The sequence below is a fragment of the Mytilus edulis genome, chromosome 12 (genome assembly GCF_963676685.1).
Source record: "Mytilus edulis chromosome 12, xbMytEdul2.2, whole genome shotgun sequence".
NCBI classification, from domain to species: domain Eukaryota; kingdom Metazoa; phylum Mollusca; class Bivalvia; order Mytilida; family Mytilidae; genus Mytilus; species Mytilus edulis.
Window position 1 is genome coordinate 80,633,417 of NC_092355.1, and position 21,392 is coordinate 80,654,808.

General features: G+C 35.7%; 3 protein-coding genes across 6 annotated transcripts in view; 1 reads left to right on the forward strand and 2 right to left on the reverse strand.

The window, feature by feature from the left end:
* LOC139497247 (ciliary microtubule inner protein 5-like) overlaps positions 1 to 6,364 on the reverse strand; it is a 23,769-nt gene extending 17,405 nt beyond the window's left edge. The window contains exon 1 of one of the 2 annotated variants that reach the window (XM_071285394.1): positions 5,789 to 6,364. In XM_071285394.1, coding sequence (XP_071141495.1) covers positions 5,789 to 5,835 — 47 coding nt within the window. In that variant the 5' untranslated portion in view covers positions 5,836 to 6,364. The remainder of the gene's footprint in view (positions 1 to 5,788) is intronic. The other variant, XM_071285391.1, reaches the window with a different exon arrangement.
* LOC139497242 (BTB/POZ domain-containing protein 3-like) overlaps positions 1 to 20,671 on the forward strand; it is a 22,746-nt gene extending 2,075 nt beyond the window's left edge. The window contains exons 1-3 of one of the 3 annotated variants that reach the window (XM_071285381.1): positions 12,509 to 12,604; positions 13,283 to 13,581; positions 19,336 to 20,671. In XM_071285381.1, the coding sequence (XP_071141482.1) occupies positions 13,304 to 13,581; positions 19,336 to 20,530 (1,473 nt within the window). In that variant the 5' untranslated portion in view covers positions 12,509 to 12,604; positions 13,283 to 13,303 and the 3' untranslated portion in view covers positions 20,531 to 20,671. Of the gene's footprint in view, positions 1 to 12,508; positions 12,636 to 13,282; positions 13,582 to 19,335 lie in introns of those variants that run through there. The other 2 variants (XM_071285379.1, XM_071285380.1) reach the window with 2 other exon arrangements.
* LOC139497873 (uncharacterized) lies at positions 10,854 to 12,101 on the reverse strand. The gene has a single exon (XM_071286113.1). The coding sequence runs from the start codon at positions 12,099 to 12,101 to the stop codon at positions 10,854 to 10,856; it is 1,248 nt and encodes a 415-aa protein (XP_071142214.1).
* Positions 20,672 to 21,392: the final 721 nt, after the last annotated feature.

Below are 21,392 nucleotides of genomic sequence, written 5' to 3' on the forward strand. Positions count from 1 at the left end.
ATACCTTAGATAACTATTGTCTCATTGGCACTCATACCACATCTTCCTATATCTATGTGATGGAGGGTTGTCTCATTGGCACTCATACCACATCTTCCTATATCTATGTGATGGAGGGTTGTCTCATTGGAACTCATACCACATCTTCCTATATCTATGTGATGGAGGGTTGTCTCATTGGCACTCATACCACATCTTCCTATATCTATGTGATGGAGGGTTGTCTCATTTGCACTCATACCACATCTTCCTATATCTAATTATTCAGCACTTTTTACTATAACTGATTGATTGATTGCTAGTTGCTTAACGTCCAGTGGCAATTATTTCATGCATGTTCAGGGCGATTAACTATTACTGTGAGTGTAATGACTATAGATAAAGGCAACAGTAGTATACTGCTGTTCTAAATTCATAAATCGATTGAGAAAAAAAACCCAAATCAGGGTTACAAACTAAAACTGAGGGAAACGCATCAAATATAAGAGGAGAACAACGACACAACAGAAACACAACATTAAAATGAAACTATAATATAACAATGGCCATTTTCCTGACTCGGTACATGACATTTTAAGAAAAATATGGTGGGTTGAACCTGGTTTTGTAGCATGCCAAACCTCCCGCTTTAATGCATATGGCAATGTTAAATATTTCAATATTTTTCTTAGAGTATGGATCCAGATCTACTTTATCCATCTCATACTCCGAGTGATACTGAGGAATGTCATAAAATGAGGCTGGTTTTAATTTAAAATGAGGCTGCCTTTTGGTCCTAAATGAGGCTGTTTTTTTGGTATCAGTAAATCTTGTAGCTTTGTGTGCGAATTCATTTCGGTTCTTGGCATACTATACGGAAGGGTTTTGGTCATTGTAAGAGGCCATACGATGTAGCTTTTTAAACGCCCATTTACGGGACGTATTATGGTATACCGTTGTCTGTCCGTCTGTCTGTTCGCCCAATTTACAAGAAACTTTAGTGAAATATTTATATATATTGATGTGAGCGCCCTTTTGATTTTTATGAAACGTCGCACGCTACTGGTGTTACTTTGGTAAAATCACGGACAAGACACATTCATCTTATTAATTTTTAAACATAAAAATTGATATTATAAAGTGTTGTATATCATTTTAAAGCTTTTAAACTCTTCATTCAGATTATTGCAATTTTGTATATGTAACAGACCATTTTCATTAATTAAAACTCAATAAAACCTTTATTTTGCAATACGATTTCCTTGTCCCGCGTTACACTTTTAGTTTTGTGAAATTCTGAATACCGTAAAAAACATATAAATTTTATTACCAAACGATATAAAAGTTTGTCTAGAACAAGCAATTCATAATTGGGCGATGACGTAATGTCGATTTTTTTCTCTCGAAAAGACAGAAATATAAAAAAAAAAAGGGATCAAGATGATACAAATTATGTGTCCCATGCACGAAAGGTTGCCGTAATTTTTGTTAAACTGTCCCAAAAAAGGGATTTCCAGCGCAATCCCCATGTCGAAAGTAAATAATTCTTATACTAGTATTTTGTACAAAGATCACACTTTCGCCTCATGCTATTATCAGGAATGGTTAAAATAAATTCTTATTATTCGAGTTGAATAGCAATGTCCGACATTTTGTCCCCTTCAAACCAAATTAAACGTAGGGTACGTTTTCTGTTTTTTTTCATGATGTTTATTTAATACAGTGCCATTCGCTACATAAAAAAAATTATAATGGATAAAAGTACACAAAAGTATCTCTATTTTGATATTAAATTCCCATAAATTAAATCTAATATACGAGATAGCAGATAAAACTAAAATGTCCGATACAATGTCCCCACATACGATTTTGACGTTATTTGATAAAATATACTTCTAACGTTCCGTCTAATTGTCATTATTGCGGTTTTCACAGACAATTTGGAATACGGCTATTTTATTTTGTTGCTTAATAAGAAAACTTTAAAATTGATGTTTTATGTTGAAGCTCTACCGATTCATAGAGAAGGGATTGGGAGATATTTTCTTGCGGAACTGAAGTGTTTTCCGGTCTATAATACTTAGTCTAGTAGTCGGATCCGCTATAATACAAATTAATAGATAAAAAAACAGCAATAATAATTGTTCCCGCTAATTTCCTTGCATATATTTGTGCAGAACTGACATGCTAGATATGCCGCAGTCCTTTCGCCTTGACATTCTGGAGTGCATTTGCAGTGCATAGTTTATCCATAAAAAAAGTAATCGATTGCCTTTATAATTAAAATGTATATAAAACAAATGGTTTCAATTCAAGTTACTTTTTTTTTTTTAATTTGTTAATAAAACTAAAGCTTAACATCTTTTATCTAAGGAAAAACAATTAATCCTTTCTCAGGAAAAAAAATCAATCCTTTAAAATTTATTGTAAAAAGCCATCTGAACAACATGCATTCCAACGTTTTTATTTTGGCTTACGTCTTTGAGTGTGTAACGTTAGGTGACACCAGTATCGTGCGACGTTTCTATAAATTTCAAATTTACGTTTACTAGTTATGGGGTTTTATTCATTAAAAAACTAGGGGGATTTACAGTTTTCGGACAATATGATTTGATCAGTTTTGATTATACTTTGGCGACAGATTTATATCTATTCAGATAACCTCGATCCCTTTAGTTTTTTTTTTTTTTTTTATAAGTTTCGGATGTGACATTAAGAAGTTATTGAGCTTTATTCTTTGAAAACATGACAGGCGTATCATGCGCTAATGGCGCAGCTGTTTATTAACTGTTCGCTGTTCGGTTCTGACTTGACGACAGGGATTGAAATCAATACAATCTGGGATATTATAAAAAGCATTTCGAAATCAGCTAAAAAAAATAAAAAATCATTGTGAATTGAAACAAGAGGAGATAATTTCTTTTAAACGCAGCCAAGAGGATTTTTTTATATTTTGAATGCAACAAAGAAGATATAATTTTGGTTTGAACGCATCAAAGAAGATGTTAAGTAAATTTCGAGTACAATTCGTTAAGCCTATACGATATACTCTTAAATAAGGTCGTATGTATAAATCTTCGATAGTTTTATAGACTTAAGTTGGTTCAAAACTATAAATTTAAACGACAACTTGCATAAAGACAATCGCCTATTTATTCTTACTATATTAAGTATATAGACTGAGAATACAGATTAAAATATACAAATAAGGCCACACAAACTCAGTTCTTCGTTCTTCGTTCTTTTAAAATAATGTTAACAAACGGAAATAAATCAATTTTATCCTCCTTCAAAAAAGGGGAAAACTACAGAACGTAAAATACTGAGCTTAAATGGCGTTAATTCATAATTTAAATTTGCAATTCCTTTCGTAAGAAGACTAATAATAATAAAGGCTGCTGTATGTTTTGGTAGAATAGATTTGTTTATTTTCTTTGGTTACATCTTCTGACATCAGACTCGGACTTCTCTTGAACTGAATTTGTATGTGCGTATTGTTATGCGTTTACTTTTCTACATTGGCTAGAGGTATAGGGGGAGGGTTGAGATCTCACAAACATGTTTAACCCCGACGCATTTTTGCGCCTGTCCCAAGACAGAAGCCTCTGGCCTTTGTTAGTCTTGTATTATTTTAATTTTAGTTTCTTGTGTACAATTTGGAAATTAGTATGGCGTTCATTATCACTGAACTAGTAAAGATTTGTTTAGGGGCCAGTTGAAGGACGCCTCTGGGTGCGGGAATTTCTCGCTACATTGAAGACCTGTTGGTGACCTTCTGCTGTTGTTTTTTTCTATGGTCGGGTTGTTGTCTCTTTGGCACCTTCCCCATTTCCATTCTCAATTTTATTTATAGATGATATTGTGTATGAGTCTATGAGGCGGCAACATAACAATTCAACTCGTTATTTTGTGAGATTGTTTTCTCGTCTGCAAACTTCCCATTCTCATTTCTTTCTGAGTAAATGCCAAATATTAAAAACGCCTTTTAAAAACTCCCCTTTTTAGTTGCATGTAAAAACAAGTAATCTTGTATTTTTAATTGCCAGTGTATAAAGAATAGCAGCAATACATGTTCAAAACAAATATTAAGAGCAATACAACACAAGCCGTAATGTGTCATTTTCAAAAGGGGGTTCCCAAACCAGGAAAAAAGGGGTGTTCCAACCATAGGGCCCAATTCTAATGCATTGATCGTCCCCCTAAAAAGGGAGTCTAACCCCCGGAACCCTCCCCTGGATCCGCCACTGAATCCGTTTCGATTGAATCCGGTTTGACAGTTGTCACTTTGCTAGTAAGCATGCACATCTCATCTACATATTCTATATTCGAGAAAATTGAGAATGGAAATGGGGAATGTGTCAAAGAGACAACAACCCGACCAAAGAGCAGACAACAACCGAAAGCCACCAATGGGTGTTCAATGTAGCGAGAAACTCCCGCACCCGGAGTATACTATTTTTAATCAAACATTACGAATCTAATGTGACTAGATACAAACAAACAAACAAACAAACAAACAAACTGGAGTAGCCTTACTCGAGCGGTATAAAGCCAATACGACAATAAAGTATAACTATATAAGTTATGACCTGGCATTCTGTCAAACCGTGGTGAATCTATTTCAAACATTTAAAATCCTTGAAAACTTTATAACTCTATTAAAGTTTTAACAGAGTCATACTTTAGATACTTTATGACTTGTATTTGTTAGTTTATTAACGTTTTAATGTGTTGTTCAAGTCCTTGGTAAAGTTTAGTTTGCAGTATTTCAAATAAAACGAACGCTAATTTCAACGTTTGTGAAAAGTTTCCTGGTCGGAAATCGAAATATGGAATCTTTAAGGCTGAACTCTCAGTGCTATTGAAATGTTCAATATTAAATGTAAATATTAGAATAAAGTAACTAGTATTTACTTTAGATGTTTACAAGTTATAGTATTGACATTGTATAAGATTTCAGATCGAAACCGGATTTTAAGGAAATGAAATTAAATGTAAATCTAATAAACATTGGGTTTACAAACATCACCTGCAATTTATCCATTAATAGAATACTGTCATCAAAAATGTTGTCCCTTGTCAAAATATTCGAAACGGCAATATTTCCGGCGACAAAGCGCAAAACATCAGTCATATATATTATTTTGTCATCAATGTCTTACGACAGATACAGATATGTATCGAGCTTTTTCTGTTAATTATTTAATTTAATTTTGCAGAATGCATACTTTATGACAAAGAAGTTGAACGTATAGTGACAACCACAATATAATAGAATAGATTCCCTTTTCTTCTTGTTTTTGTTTATTTGGTTATGGCACTTGTGAATCAATAAGAGGGTCCAGGTTTGAACCCCATTTTCTTCTTAACTTTTAATCATGTTAAATTAGACAGATACTAGGTTGAATTATCACAAAGCGAACACTTCCTCTAGACATGAGAGTTCGTACTAAATATGCATGAAATATTTGCCACTGGACGTTAAGCAACCGACAATAAATCAATCAATCTAGATTACTTTTATATATTTAAAAAAAAAAATTCAACGATAAGAAGATTTTTTATTTTCAATTATGGGCCCAAGAGGCAATGATAAACATTACAACATATTCAATAATTTCCATAATACAATACAAACTGGCAATGAGATAAAAAAAAAAAAAAAATAATTATGAGAACAATTTGAAAACTTAAAGAATATGCAGATAAACCATCTATAATATAATATTAGATATCCAATGCATTATAAGTATGTATTATTAACATTACTTTGAATTTTGTTAAACTAATTTAAAAGTAATTAACTCACCTCTTTCGAGTAGCCAACATATAACTCCCTACCATCCCTCCGCTCATGTTTACGGAGTAGTTTTTTGTAATTCCAAGTGAAAAATTATAAATAAGTTATTGTACGTCTTCAACAATTCGATACACGTCGTCTCCGTATTCCTTTTTTTTTAGTAAATATCCATATTTTTCTTTTCACTATTTATTTTAACGGATTACAATATCCAAACAAGTTTGGTCGTAACTAAGTATGTATACGTTCTTACGTTCCGACTTATAACAATGTCAGGTATTTAACAGTCACGGTTATAATTAAGATCTAATTAACAGTAATCCGACTTCACGCCAAGCCAAGCATGACAAAACTTGTTTAAACACCTTATTTCCTTTACACGGATATTTAATTGATTGAATACGTTCGAAGTATATGGCCCTTATTGATCGCAATTTTTTATCTACCTTAAGCCTAAAGAAATATCTACATACACCTATATGATTTCCGACAACAAAGGGACAATAGTTTACCAATACACATTCCAAAGCAATACACAATCAGCGGAGTATCGATATTCATGTCATTAAATGTCAGTCAGGAAGGATTATGTCTTAAGAGACTTTTATAGTGGTTTGATTGATGGGTTTTGACTTTAGTTATAATTGAAAAAAAGCTGATCGCCTGACTTTTGATGATGATTACCAGGCAAATTATATATCGCTTTCTTGTTGCACGGTATACCAGTGGAGGATCCAGAGGGAGGGTCTATACAAATCTTTGGGACGATCAATGCATTTCAATATTTCAATGGGGACATATAGTTTGAGCTCCCCCTTTTTTGGGGACGAAGTCAATGCATTTGAGTTGGACCCCTTTAAAAATGGCTGTATCCGCCCCTGTATATGTAACGGTTTATTTCTTCCTCTGTGATATTTTATCCTGAGGATAATTTGTCCCGGTAATTTTTTTCCAGGCATGGTATTTCACAGGTTGATTTTTTCCAGAGGAGTGAAAATCTATCTGTGTTATGCGGATAGTATGTACCGGTATATATTTGCCGTACTATATTTCACAGAACCGTGTGAAATAGAGTCCCATTAACTACCATGTAAGTTACTCACAATTAATATATACCTGACTATAATTATCAAATGTTTTATTAAAGGGAGGTAATTATGAGCAATTTATATTTTATAGATATTAATATAATATATTCTGAATCTATTTTATAGTGAAATTTTTCCTTGAATCTTATTTTTTATATATTCATTTATATAAAAAGATGACTTACAACTTGATTTAATAAGACAGATAACATTTCACGGGTAAAAACTATCCAGCTGTTAAGCATGCTTTTGTTCCAATATATTGTTATGCTATGATTTATCGGATTTCCATATAATCAGCAACTACATATCTGTCCCCAGACAAAACTATTTATAAAGTTAAATATCATCATAATCAAATTCTTCTTTTACTTTTAACAGTAGTAATGCAACTATATTTCTACCTTACTTTTAAATTTATATTTGTACTGAGATCTGAAAACAACTCACTTTTACATGTATTTCACTAACCTTATTTAATCATGATATTATTTTCACAATTACGATCTTTGAAATTACTTCTGGTTTTCTTCCCTATGTTTCATGATAATTTTCTTATTATAAGGATGATATTGAGTTGAATATTTCAGGAAATTTTTCCAAGGATAATTTGTGAAATTATTTCCCATTATAATACATTTTTTTTTTAACAATTTCGCTTTATTTCAAATCACGGCAAAGGAAAAAATATCCCCGGGAAATATTTTCCTCCGAATAAAAAATAACAACAACTACTGTGACATTTTTTCCTCCGGATCAAATTTCACCCGGATATAATTTTGCTTTACATATACGGTGAAAATGTCTTGATGTTTTTTTTTTTAAATATAGGCATACGCCCATAAATTTCCTTTTAGAGTTCTAATTTGAAATCATACATGTTTTCCCGTTTGAATGGTTTTACACTAGTATATGCCCTTTATAGCTTGCTGTTCGGTGTGAGCCTAGGCTCCGTGTTGAAGATCATACCTTGGCATATAATGGCTAACTTTAATAAATTGTGACTTGGATGGAGAGTTGTCTCTATGGCACTCACACCACAGCTTCCTATATCTATGTATTTGTATGTATGTGTAAGTATAAGCCTCTCCGTGTTGGTTGTGGTTTGTTGCAGGCAGAATTTAATTATCACGGAATGATTCGTCGAACATTGCACATTTATTTGTAAATTTATACTTCGTGTACACAAAAGAGTACTAACATAGTTTTCAGTCCTGTCTTTTTTTCTTCAATTCGTTGTATGAGTGTTTGATTTGAAAACAGAAAAGAAAATGATAGTCCCAAAATATGTTTTCAAAAATCCCCGAACAAAATACGATAAAGAAATGAATAATGGGGTAATATAAGGATTGGAGAATAATGGATGTTATTTAGAAAAATATATATGGAATTGAAGGATAATAGTGGCGGATCCAGACATTTTCATAAGGGCCACTGACTGCCTAAGAGGGGGCCCGCTCCAGTCATGCTTCAGTGATTCACTTTATAATCAACCAATTTTTCTCACAAAAAGGGGAACCCGGGACCCCTGAAAAACCCTCTAAAAAATGATCCGCATCTGAGTGGGTACGTGACAGGAAATAAAGAATAGAGAAAATTCACATGAAGAACAACAATATGTTGGCGTCAGATGTTAACCATTGACCAAACGTTCACATGAAGAACAACAATATGTTGGCGTCAGATGTTAACCATTGACCAAACGTTCACATGAAGAACAACAATATGTTGGCGTCAGATGTTAACCATTGACCAAACGTTCACATGAAGAACAACAATATGTTGGCGTCAGATGTTAACCATTGACCAAACGTCCACATGAAGAACAACAATATGTTGGCGTCAGATGTTAACCATTGACCAAACGTTCACATGAAGAACAACAATATGTTGGCGTCAGATGTTAACCATTGACCAAACGTTCACATGAAGAACAACAATATGTTGGCGTCAGATGTTAACCATTGACCAAACGTTCACATGAAGAACAACAATATGTTGGCGTCAGATGTTAACCATTGACCAAACGTTCACATGAAGAACAACAATATGTTGGCGTCAGATGTTAACCATTGACCAAACTGTCATCACATGTTTAAATGGAAATTTGTCTTTGCCATCTTCTTAATGGAAATGGGGAATATCACCAATTTGACTTCAACTCAGCGAGAAACTCCTGCAACCGCTGTCCCATAAATAAAAAATATCCTTATTTTGTGACAAACCGTACCATTATGATAGTAACCGCATTAAATATTAGTACTTTGATATTCCAATATTACAAAAATTGTTCTCAGTTGAACGGCAAACGATTTAATGGCTTCTAAGGTCAAGACATTGGTCACGTGATAAAAGGTCAGAGTTCTAGATAAAATTTTCTATACAGAACATGATTGTTATAAAGTTCATTATTTTTTGTCGTCTGTACTTTTCAGTTAATATCGATAAAAGTTCGTCCGAATTATATAATATCTCCTATGTTGTCTGCAAAAATCCAATACATACACACTTAGTTAGAATTTATCTTCAAAAAATTGTAACCGTCCACGATTAATCAGAATAAGTCTGCTAAAATCCTATATGTCCATACTTAGTCAGGACAAGGATTTGTATAGTGAGAATTGGTCAGATTGTGTCTGCAAAATTTTTATACAAGTCATCTATTTTTTTTTGTAAATAAATAAGCCGTTATTTGTCTCGTTTAAATTGTTTTACATTTGTCATTTCGGGGTCTTCTATAGCTGACATTGCGGTATAGGTTTTGCTCTTTATTGAAGGCCGTACGGTGACCTATAGTTGTTAAGTTCTGTGTCATTTGGTCTCTTGTGGAGAGTTGTCTCATTGGCAATCATACCACATCTTCTTTTTTTTATATCTATGCACTACATCAAGTGTTTATCCATGAAAAGTTCGACCATGGACGACTGTTATTAGTAAGACCTATGCTGAAGACACGTCTGGTCTTGTCGGTATGGAGAAGTTCTATCAGATGTCCACATACATATATATTGAAAAGTGACATGCTTTTTACACGTTAAAAATCTAAGGTTTCTGATAAGTGCAATAGGGAAAAAATGGAATAAGAATTAACGAAACAAAATTAACAGAGTGAAAAAAGGGAAACTTGCAAGAGCTCGTTGGGACTTGGTAGGTGGTTTGTTGCAATGCAAACTCTCTATTACTATCCTAAATATTCTACCACCGACATCGTTGTTTGCAAAATCAAAACACATCGATAGTTTGTTTTAATTGGTCAGTTAAAATCAGATCCGAATGCTAACCATTACATTCATGTATGAGGGTTCGGATGGGGTTAAATGATTAAAGAATAATGCCCTTAAAAAATGAAGATTAGAGAAATTCGTGGTCTAATTTTTTTAAAGATTAAAGAAGAAGGGGTTAATTTTTTGAAGATTAGAGAAAAAGGGGTGAAAATTAAATGTTTACAGAATAACAGACCCCCCCCCCCCAATCCAGACCCTCATGTATTATTTGCTTGACAAGTATATGTATGCACGACTCATGCGCGTACTTGACTTAAAAAAGATTAGCCCAAATGATACGGTAGCTATGGTCATGTCTATGAATTAGCACAAATGTCTTTCGCCCAATTCTAATTTCCGAAAGTTCGAAGATATCGTAGGGAAATACTCAATGAAAATTAGCATAGATTTAATTAGATCAATTAACAGATTACACATGTTTATTCATTCATTCAAAGTTCACGCCGCTGATTAATTGAAATTCTATGTGAGTAATTAATACTATTGTTTTCTGTAAGTGTATAATGTGCTTATTTTAAGGGTTAATGAACTTTGTAGAATTACAATTGATCTTTAGAAGTTTCTGGTGAATTCAAAAAATAAATTGTAACATCATTATGAGATTATTCATGTAGTAAATTTTCAACTGATTTGATAGTTCATTCTTATGTTATACTGTTACCCATTGTTTTATTTAATGTGGTTTGATACCAGCAAATATGTTTAGCCCAAATCACTTTCTTTACGTGTCTGTCCCATGCCAGGAGCCTGTAATTCAGTAGTATGTTTAGCCCAATCACTTTCTTTACATGTCTGTCCCATGCCAGGAGCCTGTAATTCAGTAATATGTTTAGCCCAATCACTTTCTTTACGTGTCTGTTCCATGCCAGGAGCCTGTAATTCAGTAGTATGTTTAGCCCAATCACTTTCTTTACGTGTCTGTCCCATGCCAGGAGCCTGTAATTCAGTAGTATGTTTAGCCCAATCACTTTCTTTACGTGTCTGTCCCATGCCAGGAGCCTGTAATTCAGTAGTATGTTTAGCCCAATCACTTTCTTTACGTGTCTGTCCCATGCCAGGAGCCTGTAATTCAGTAGTATGTTTAGCCCAATCACTTTCTTTACGTGTCTGTCCCATGCCAGGAGCCTGTAATTCGGTAGTATGTTTAGCCCAATCACTTTCTTTACGTGTCTGTCCCATGCCAGGAGCCTGTAATTCAGTAGTATGTTTAGCCCAATCACTTTCTTTACGTGTCTGTCCCATGCCAGGAGCCTGTAATTCAGTAGTATGTTTAGCCCAATCACTTTCTTTACGTGTCTGTCCCATGCCAGGAGCCTGTAATTCAGTAGTATGTTTAGCCCAATCACTTTCTTTACGTGTCTGTCCCATGCCAGGAGCCTGTAATTCAGTAGTATGTTTAGCCCAATCACTTTCTTTACGTGTCTGTCCCATGCCAGGAGCCTGTAATTCAGTAGTATGTTTAGCCCAATCACTTTCTTTACGTGTCTGTCCCATGCCAGGAGCCTGTAATTCAGTAGTATGTTTAGCCCAATCACTTTCTTTACGTGTCTGTCCCATGCCAGGAGCCTGTAATTCAGTAGTATGTTTAGCCCAATCACTTTCTTTACGTGTCTGTCCCATGCCAGGAGCCTGTAATTCAGTAGTATGTTTAGCCCAATCACTTTCTTTACGAGCCTGTCCCACGCCAGGAGCCTGTAATTCAGTAGTATGTTTAGCCCAATCACTTTCTTTACGTGTCTGTCCCAAGCCAGGAGCCTGTAATTCAGTAGTATGTTTAGCCCAATCACTTTCTTTACGAGCCTGTCCAATGCCAGGAGCCTGTAATTCAGTAGTATGTTTAGCCCAATCACTTTCTTTACGTGTCTGTCCCATGCCAGGAGTGTCCCATGCCAGGAGTGTCCCATGCCAGGAGTGTCCCATGCCAGGAGCCTGTAATTCAGTAGTTTTCATATGTTGCTCTATAACACATATGCTTTTCGTTTTATTGATTTTTTTACATATATCATTTTTAAATTTATCATTCCAATGCCTCTTATACATGTATGTATACATCTATGTAACTATGTGGTATTAGTTTTGCTCATTGTAAAAGGCTTTGTGATAACCTACAATTGTTAACCTCCGTGTCATTTTGGTCATTGGTGCATGGAGAGTTGTCTCATTGCAATGGCCTGCAATCATACCACTTTTATTTGTATATTGATCAATAATTTTATGGGGAAATCGAACTATGTGTAAATCAGTATGGGATCTTTGGAATACTTGATCAGTAATTTTTATGGAAAATTCAAACTGTTTGTAAAATGAGAATGGATGTTAGATCATTGGTGATTCACTCTATATGTAACATCGATTCCACTGCTATAGTGTGCATAGAAAGATTGGTTTTACTGTAAGTGTGCATAGAAAGATTGGTTTCACTCTTAGTGTGCATGGTTGGTTTACTATAGCCGGTAGGATACGTTATACTTTTATATTTCTCTGGTCAGTAAGATATATTTTGTAACATCTTGTATTTTTTTTGGTAGGTCCCAGCACGATGGTCTGGGAGGGGGTCATTAAATTCTTTAACTTTTTTTTACAAATTTTCGATATTCTTTTTTCATTTTTATCCTTATTCTCTATTCATTATTTTTCAAGATATATTTGTGTATATCTTCTTAAATTTTTGGGCACTAAGTGACATCCTTGTCCGTCTGTACGTCCGTCCGTCCGTCATTATTTCCCAAAATTGGTTTCCGTTCTCTAACTGCCTCAACCAAATATTATGAAAATTTTACACATTGCTTATCACAAAAAAAAAAAAATAAAAAAAAATACCAATTGAATTTGAATTTGGGTGGCGCAGGATATTAAATAGGTGTCTTTCTGTCTATTGTTTCAGATAAGGGTGAAGGTTGGTACCTTTGAAAATATTTTGATTGGATAGAGAGTTGTTTCATTGACACAGATACCACTGTGGGACATCTTCCGTTATATCCCGCGGCAAAAAATTAGCATACGTAGCAACATGATAAATCCGGAAATGTACCTTACCAGACACGTTAGATAATTGTTTTATCACTCAAAATTCCATATCTTTTATTTTTAAGGAATTTTAGATAATGAATTAAGATTTATTTAAATTACAGATTTGTCTTCTCAAAAATAGAATGGCGACAGTAGAAGCGCAGACCACAGAAGACTGCCTGTGTCCACAAGATTGTAAATCAATGAACGAAAGTCTGTCTCTATTGTGCTGTTCTTATGACATGTCTGACGTCGTCTTCACGTTCCCCGGGGAATCCAACCAACGTCTTCCTGCCCATAAATTTGTCCTTGCAGTGCGCAGTTCTGTTTTTAAGGCCATGTTTTTTGGAAATTTGCCAGAGAAAAGTCCAGAGATTTCTGTAACTGATGTTCCATTGGAGATTTTTACTGCTCTGATGAGGTAAGGAAACATGGATTATATAAATTCTTTCGTGGGTAGCGTCGTCCTGAATATGCATGAAATATTTGCCACTGGACGTTAAGCAACCAACAATCAACCGATTCGTGGGTACTTAGCAAATGATGTTCTCAAACTTATTAAGTATTGAATTAATTCTAATTTTCTCTTGGTCAACCTATTTTATGTAGGTCTGACACATATAAATGATTACAAAACACTGTATAGAAAACAAAGTAATGACCAACACGAACAATTACAAAATGTCGAGTGATTTCATGTGCTCCGAAAGGGTAAGTAGACGCGGCGCTACTTATTTGATTTTAAAATAGGTTGCTTTATTGAAGAAATTACTTGAAAAAACATATTTATGATAGTTTGAACCAGCGTGTTTCCATTAAAGATGAGGCTTCAATCTTAGATTTTCTGGAGAACCACCACCCATAATATAGCTTGTGCCGAGAACCCTTTGACATCCCTATATTTTGTCCCGAGAACCCCAACCCCTATAGTTTGTTCCGAGAACCTCTATCCCTTTTTCCCCCAGAACCCCAACCCCTATAGTTTGTCCCCAGAACCCCAATCCCTATAGTTTGTCCCGAGAACCCCCTTCCATATAGTTTGTTCCGATAATCTCTATCCCTTTTTCCCCTCAGAACCCCAGCACCTATAGTATGTTACGGGAATCCCCACTCTAATAGTTTATCCCAAGAACCTCTATCCCTTTAGTTTGTCCCGAGAACCCCACCCCTATAGTTTGTCCCAAGAACCCTCACCCCTTTACTTTGTTCCGAGAACCTCTATCCCTTAAGTTTGTCCTGAGCTACCCCATCCCTATAGTTTGTTCCCAGAACCCTCACCCCTATAGTTTGTCTCCAGAACCCTCACCCCTATAGTTTGTCTCCAGAACCCCACCCCTATAGTTTGTCCAGAGAACCAAAACTCTTATAGTTTGTCCCGAGAAACCCATACCCTATAGCTTGTCCCGAGAACCCAATCCATATCGTTTGTCCCGAGTACCCCAACTCTATAGTTTGTTATGAGGAACCCCTCGGCCACACAACCTTAGTTTGTCCCGAGAACCCCCTACCATATAGTTTGTTCCGATAATCTCTATCCCCTTTCCCCCCAGAACCCCAGCAGCTATAGTATGTCACGGGAATCCCCACTCTAACAGTTTATCCCGAGAACCTCTATCCCTTTAGTTTGTCCCGAGAACCCCACTCCTATAGTTTGTCCCCAGAACCCTCACCCCTTTACTTTGTTCCGAGAACCTCTATCCCTTAAGTTTGTCCTGAGAACCAAAACTCATATAGTTTGTCCCGAGAAACCCATACCCTATAGCTTGTCCCAAGAACCCAACCCAAATCGTTTGTCCCGAGTACCCCAACCCTATAGTTTGTCATGAGGAACCTCTCGACCACACAACTTTAGTTTGTCATGAGAATGCAAACCCCTATAGCTCTTCCCGAGAACCCCTACCCCAATAGTTGTCCTGAGAACCCCCACGGCCCTATCCCTATAGTTTGTCCCGAGAACCCCCACGGCCCTATCCCTATAGTTTGTCCCGAGAACCCCCACGGCCCTATCCCTATAGTTTGTCCCGAGAACCCCCACGGCCCTATCCCTATAGTTTGTCCCGGAAAACCCCACGGCCCGATCCCTATAGTTTGTCCCGAGAACCTCCAGGGCCCTATCCCTATAGTTTGTCCCGAGAACCCCAACCCTATAGTTTGTCCCGAGAACCCCCCACGGCCCTATCCCTATAGTTTGTCCCAAGAACCCCCACGGCCCTATCCCTATAGTTTGTCCCGAGAACCCCCAGGCCCTATCCCTATAGTTTGTCTCGAGAACCCTCACGGCCCTATCCCTGTAGTTTGTCCCGAGAACCCCCACGGCCCTATCCCTATAGTTTGTCCCAAGAACCCCCACGGCCCTATCCCTATAGTTTGTCCCGAGAACCCTAGAGTTTTTCAACAACAAAAAAACCCAATCCCTCAAATGACGAATGATCGGTACATCATCACATAGCAATTATTTTTTATATTTCAGATACATCTACACAGACGGGGTACATCCTGATGGGAACAATGTGACACCTATGTTTTTATATTTCAGATACATCTACACAGATGGGGTACATCTTGATGGGAACAATGTGACACCTATGTTTTTATATTTCAGATACATCTACACAGACGGTGTACATCTTGATGGGAACAATGTGACACCTATGTTTTTATATTTCAGATACATCTACACAGACGGGGTACATCTTGATGGGAACAAAGTGACACCTATGTTTTTATATTTCAGATACATCTACACAGACGGTGTACATCTTGATGGGAACAATGTGACACCTATGTTTTTATATTTCAGATACATCTACACAGACGGGGTACATCTTGATGGGAACAAAGTGACACCTATGTTTTTATATTTCAGATACATCTACACAGATGGGGTACATCTTGATGGGAACAATGTGACACCTATGTTTTTATATTTCAGATACATCTACACAGACGGGGTACATCTTGATGGAAACAATGTGACACCTATGTTTTTATATTTCAGATACATCTACACAGACGGGGTACATCTTGATGGGAACAATGTGACACCTATGTTTTTATATTTCAGATACATCTACACAGACGGGGTACATCTTGATGGGAACAAAGGGACACCTATGTTTTTATATTTCAGATACATCTACACAGATGGGGTACATCTTGATGGGAACAATGTGACACCTATGTTTTTATATTTCAGATACATCTACACAGACGGGTACATCTTGATGGGAACAATGTGACACCTATGTTTTTATATTTCAGATACATTTACACAGACGGGGTACATCTTGATTGGAACAATGTGACACCTATGTTTTTATATTTCAGATACATCTACACAGACGGTTTACATCTTGATGGGAACAATGTGACACCTATGTTTTTATATTTCAGATACATCTACACAGACGGGGTACATCTTGATGGGAACAATGTGACACCTATGTTTTTATATTTCAGATACATCTACACAGACGGGGTACATCTTGATGGGAACAATGTGACACCTGTGTTTTTATTTTTCAGATACATCTACACAGACGGGGTACATCTTGATGGGAACAATTTGACACCTATGTTTTTATACGACCGCAAAAATTTTAATTTTTCGTCGTATATTGCTATCACGTTGGCGTCGTCGTCCTGCGTTGTTGTCGTCGTCCTGCGTCGTCGTCGTCGTCGTCCGAATACTTTTAGTTTTCGCACTCTAACTTTTGTAAAAGTGAATAGAAATCTATGAAATTTTAACACAAGGTTTATTACCACAAAAGGAAGGTTGGGATTGATTTTGGGAGTTTTGGTCCCAACATTTTAGGAATTAGGGGCCAAAAAGGGCCCGAATAAGCATTTTCTTGGTTTTCGCACTGTAACTTTAGTATAAGTAAATAGAAATCAATGAAATTTAAACACAAGTTTTATGAACACAAAAGGAAGGTTGAGATTGATTGTGGGAGTTTTGGTTCCAACAGTTTAGGAATTAGGGGCCAAAAAGGGGCCCAAATAAGCATTATTCTTGGTTTTCGCACCATAACTTTAGTATTAGTTAATAGAAATCTATGAAATTTAAACACAAGGTTTATGACCATAAAAGGAAGGTTGGGTTTCATTTTTGGAGGTTTGGTCACAATAGTTTAGGAATAAGGGGCCTAAAGGGTCCAAAATTGAACTTTGTTTGATTTCATCAAAAATTGAATAATTGGGGTTCTTTGATATGCCGAATTTAACTGTGTATGTAGATTCTTAATTTTTGGTCCCGTTTTCAAATTGGTCTACATTAAGGTCCAAAGGGTCCAAAATTAAACTTAGTTTGATTTTAACAAAAATTGAATCCTTGGGCTTCTTTGATATGCTGAATCTAAAAATGTACTTAGATTTTTGATTATTGGCCCAGTTTTCAAGTTGGTCCAAATCGGGGTCCAAAATTAAACTTTGTTTGATTTCATCAAAAATTGAATAATTGGGGTTCTTTGATATGCTAAATCTTACTGTGTATGTAGATTCTTAATTCTTGGTCCCGTTTTCAAATTGGTCTACATTAAAGTCCAAAGGGTCCAAAATTAAACTAAGTTTGATTTTAACAAAAATTGAATTCTTGGGCTTTTTTGATATGCTGAATCTAAACATATACTTAGATTTTTGATTATGGGCCCAGTTTTCAAGTTGGTTCAAATCAGGATCCAAAATTATTATATTAAGTATTGTGCAATAGCAAGAAATTTTCAATTGCACAGTATTCAGCAATAGCAAGAAATCTTCAATGGCACAGTATTGTGCAATAGCAAGCAATTTTCAATTGCACATTATTGCGCAATAGCAAGAAATCTTCAATTGCACAGTATTGTGCAATAGCAGATATTTTCAATTGCACAGTATTGTGCAATAGCAAGAAATATCTAATTGCACAATATTGTGCAATAGCAAGAAATTTTCAATTGATTGGAGTTATCTTTCTTTGTCCGGAATAGTAGTTGAATCAACTTAAATCATTGTTTTATACAATATACAATGTATATTCACTTTTACTACCAACTGATAAATTAAAACAATCTTTACCATTCAGTGATAACAAGCACTTTATTTTACATTTTAATATTTTATGATGTATTTAAATGAGTAGTTATTGTTGCAAACTCCATTAGGAATTTGAATTGAGATCAGTTTTGGAAAAAGGGAAAAGGGGATGTGAAAAAAAAATGGGGGGAGGGGGGGGGGGGGGTTAAATTTTTCTCATTTCAGATTTCATAAATAAAAAGAAAATTTCTTCAAACATTTTTTTGAGAGGATTAATATTCAACAGCATAGTGAATTGCTCCAAGGCAAAAAAAAATATTTTAAGTTCATTAGACCACATCCATTCTGTGTCAGAAACCTATGCTGTGTCAACTATTTAATCACAATCCAAATTTAGAGCTGAATCCAGCTTAAATGTTGTGTCCATACTTGCCTCAATTGTTCAGGGTTCAACCTCTGCGGTCGTATATAGCTGCGCCCTGCGGAGCATCTGGTTATATTTCAGATACATCTACACAGACGGGGTACATCTTGATGGGAACAATGTGACACCTATGTTTTTATATTTCAGATACATCTACACAGACGGGGTGTATCTTGATGGGAACAATGTGACACCTATGTTTTTATATTTCAGATACATCTACACAGACGGGGTACATCTTGATGGGAACAAAGTGACACCTATGTTTTTATATTTCAGATATATCTACACAGATGGGGTACATCTTGATGGGAACAATTTGACACCTATGTTTTTATATTTCAGATACATCTACACAGACGGGGTACATCTTGATGGAAACAATGTGACACCTATGTTTTTATATTTCAGATACATCTACACAGACGGGGTACATCTTGATGGGAACAATGTGACACCTATGTTTTTATATTTCAGATACATCTACACAGACGGGGTACATCTTGATGGGAACAATGTGACACCTATGTTTTTATATTTCAGATACATCTACACAGACGGGGTACATCTTGATGGGAACAAAGTGACACCTATGTTTTTATATTTCAGATACATCTACACAGACGGGGTACATCTTGATGGGAACAATGTGACACCTATGTTTTTATATTTCAGATACATCTACACAGATGGGGTACATCTTGATGGGAACAATGTGACACCTATGTTTTTATATTTCAGATACATCTACACAGACGGTGTACATCTTGATGGGAACAATGTGACACCTATGTTACATGCAGCGACAAAGTACGCTCTAACTGATCTAGCGAAACAATGTGAACGATATTTGGAATGTGCTATTGACGTTGATAACGCATGCGTCATCTACAACCAGGCAACGTTTTTCGGGATGCATGAATTAGCAAAGATGGCGTTACTTTGTATAGAGATCAACGCAAAAGAAGTATTTGGCACAGAAGGCTTCGATACATTAGTTAGAGAAAATATATGGACTGTTTTAAAAAGTGAAAGACTTAAAGCAAATGAAATAGACATTTTCCATGCTATTGTTAAATGGGCTAAAAATCAATGCGAAATGCAAAATTTGGAAAGCAGTTGTGAAAATCAACGCAAAATTTTAGGCGACCTATTGAACTTGATTCGCATTCCCCTATTGACCTTGGACGAATATTCCAAGGTTGTTGTAAAAAGTGGACTTCTAACGGCTGAAGAACAATTGATGTTTTACAAATACTTCACACTGAAAGACGAAGAACACATTGAAATTCCCGCGTTATTCTCTTGCGAATCACGTGACGGATTACTTCCCTTTTCCCTCGATGTGAACGATCTTCTTGCAAGCCATGTTGGACAAAAGACAATAGAATCGTTCTGTTTTGAGACGTTGAATATAACGACTAAAGTTCCGTTGAGAATACGGCAGATTATACTTCTCCCTATCCCTGAATTCATGTCCGGTCAGTCAAACATAGACTACGATGCTTCTAATGATTGTTTACATAACAGTGTATCTGTAGTGGTCAAAAACACGATCGTGGAGCCACCGAAAATTATCCACCAGGGGGACAATTATCCTCTCAAAGGAGGTAATATACGGTTGGACTACCTTCTCAGTGTTTATCCAGAAAATAGGTTGAAAATTTCCGTGGCCAGGATATGTCATAATTGTGGTATACTACACAGTCCACCGTATAAAAAGATCAACATGATATCGTCACGGTACGGTAATCGTATGACACAGCGTGCACCACTCAAGTCGCTCTCGATCTGCGACACTCAAGTCGATATTTCATTCATGGGGCAACATTTAATCCACACTATTTCGTTTGAAAAGGTACCACAGTCCAGTCTTGACAGTAGTATAGAATCATTAACACAGTCATGCCAATCTGTTGGTGTTGATGAAAACTAAACATAACCTTGCCAATCTGTTGGTGTTGATAAAAACTAAACACACCATTGCCAAACTGTTAATGTTTATGAAAACTAAACACAACATTGTATCGGTGACGATGTTAATGTAGATGAAAATTAAACACATTACTGTAACGGTTTTAATGTTGATGAAAACTAAACATAACCTTGCAAAACTGTTAGTGTTGATGAAAACTAAACACAACCTTGTCAAAATGTAAATGTTGATGAAAACTAAACATAACCTTGCCAAACTGTTAGTGTTGATGAAAACTAAACACAACCTTTCCAAACTGTAAATGTTGAGGAAAACTTAACATAACATTGCCAAACTGTCAATGTTGATAAAAAAACTAAACACATCGTTGTAACGGTGTTAATGTTGAGAAAACCTAAACACAACACAATAACGGTATTAATGGTGAGGAAAACTAAACACAACATTGTAACAGTATTCATGTTGAGGAAAAGTAAACACAACATTGTAGCCGTGTTAATGTTGAGGAACACTAAACACCACATTGTAGCCGTGTTAATGTTTAGGAAAACTAAACACCACACAATGACCGTGTTAATGTCAAGGAAAACTAAACACAATATTGTATATCACATTATAAATTGTAAGGAAAACTAAACATTGACACAGTCATGCCAAACTGTTGATGTTGATGAAAACAAACTAATCACATCATTGTAACGGTGTTTATGTTGTGGAAAACTTAACACAACTATATAACGATGTTAATGTGAAGAAAACTAAACAACATTGTAGCGGTGTTAATGTTTAGGAAAACTAAACACAACATTTTATATCACACTAAATTATGAGGAAAACCAAACATTAACACAGTCATGCCAAA

Bases quoted from the DNA above. Each gene is read 5' to 3' on its own strand.
- LOC139497873 (XM_071286113.1), bottom strand. From the start codon at position 12,101: ATGAAAACTACTGAATTACAGGCTCCTGGCATGGGACACTCCTGGCAT.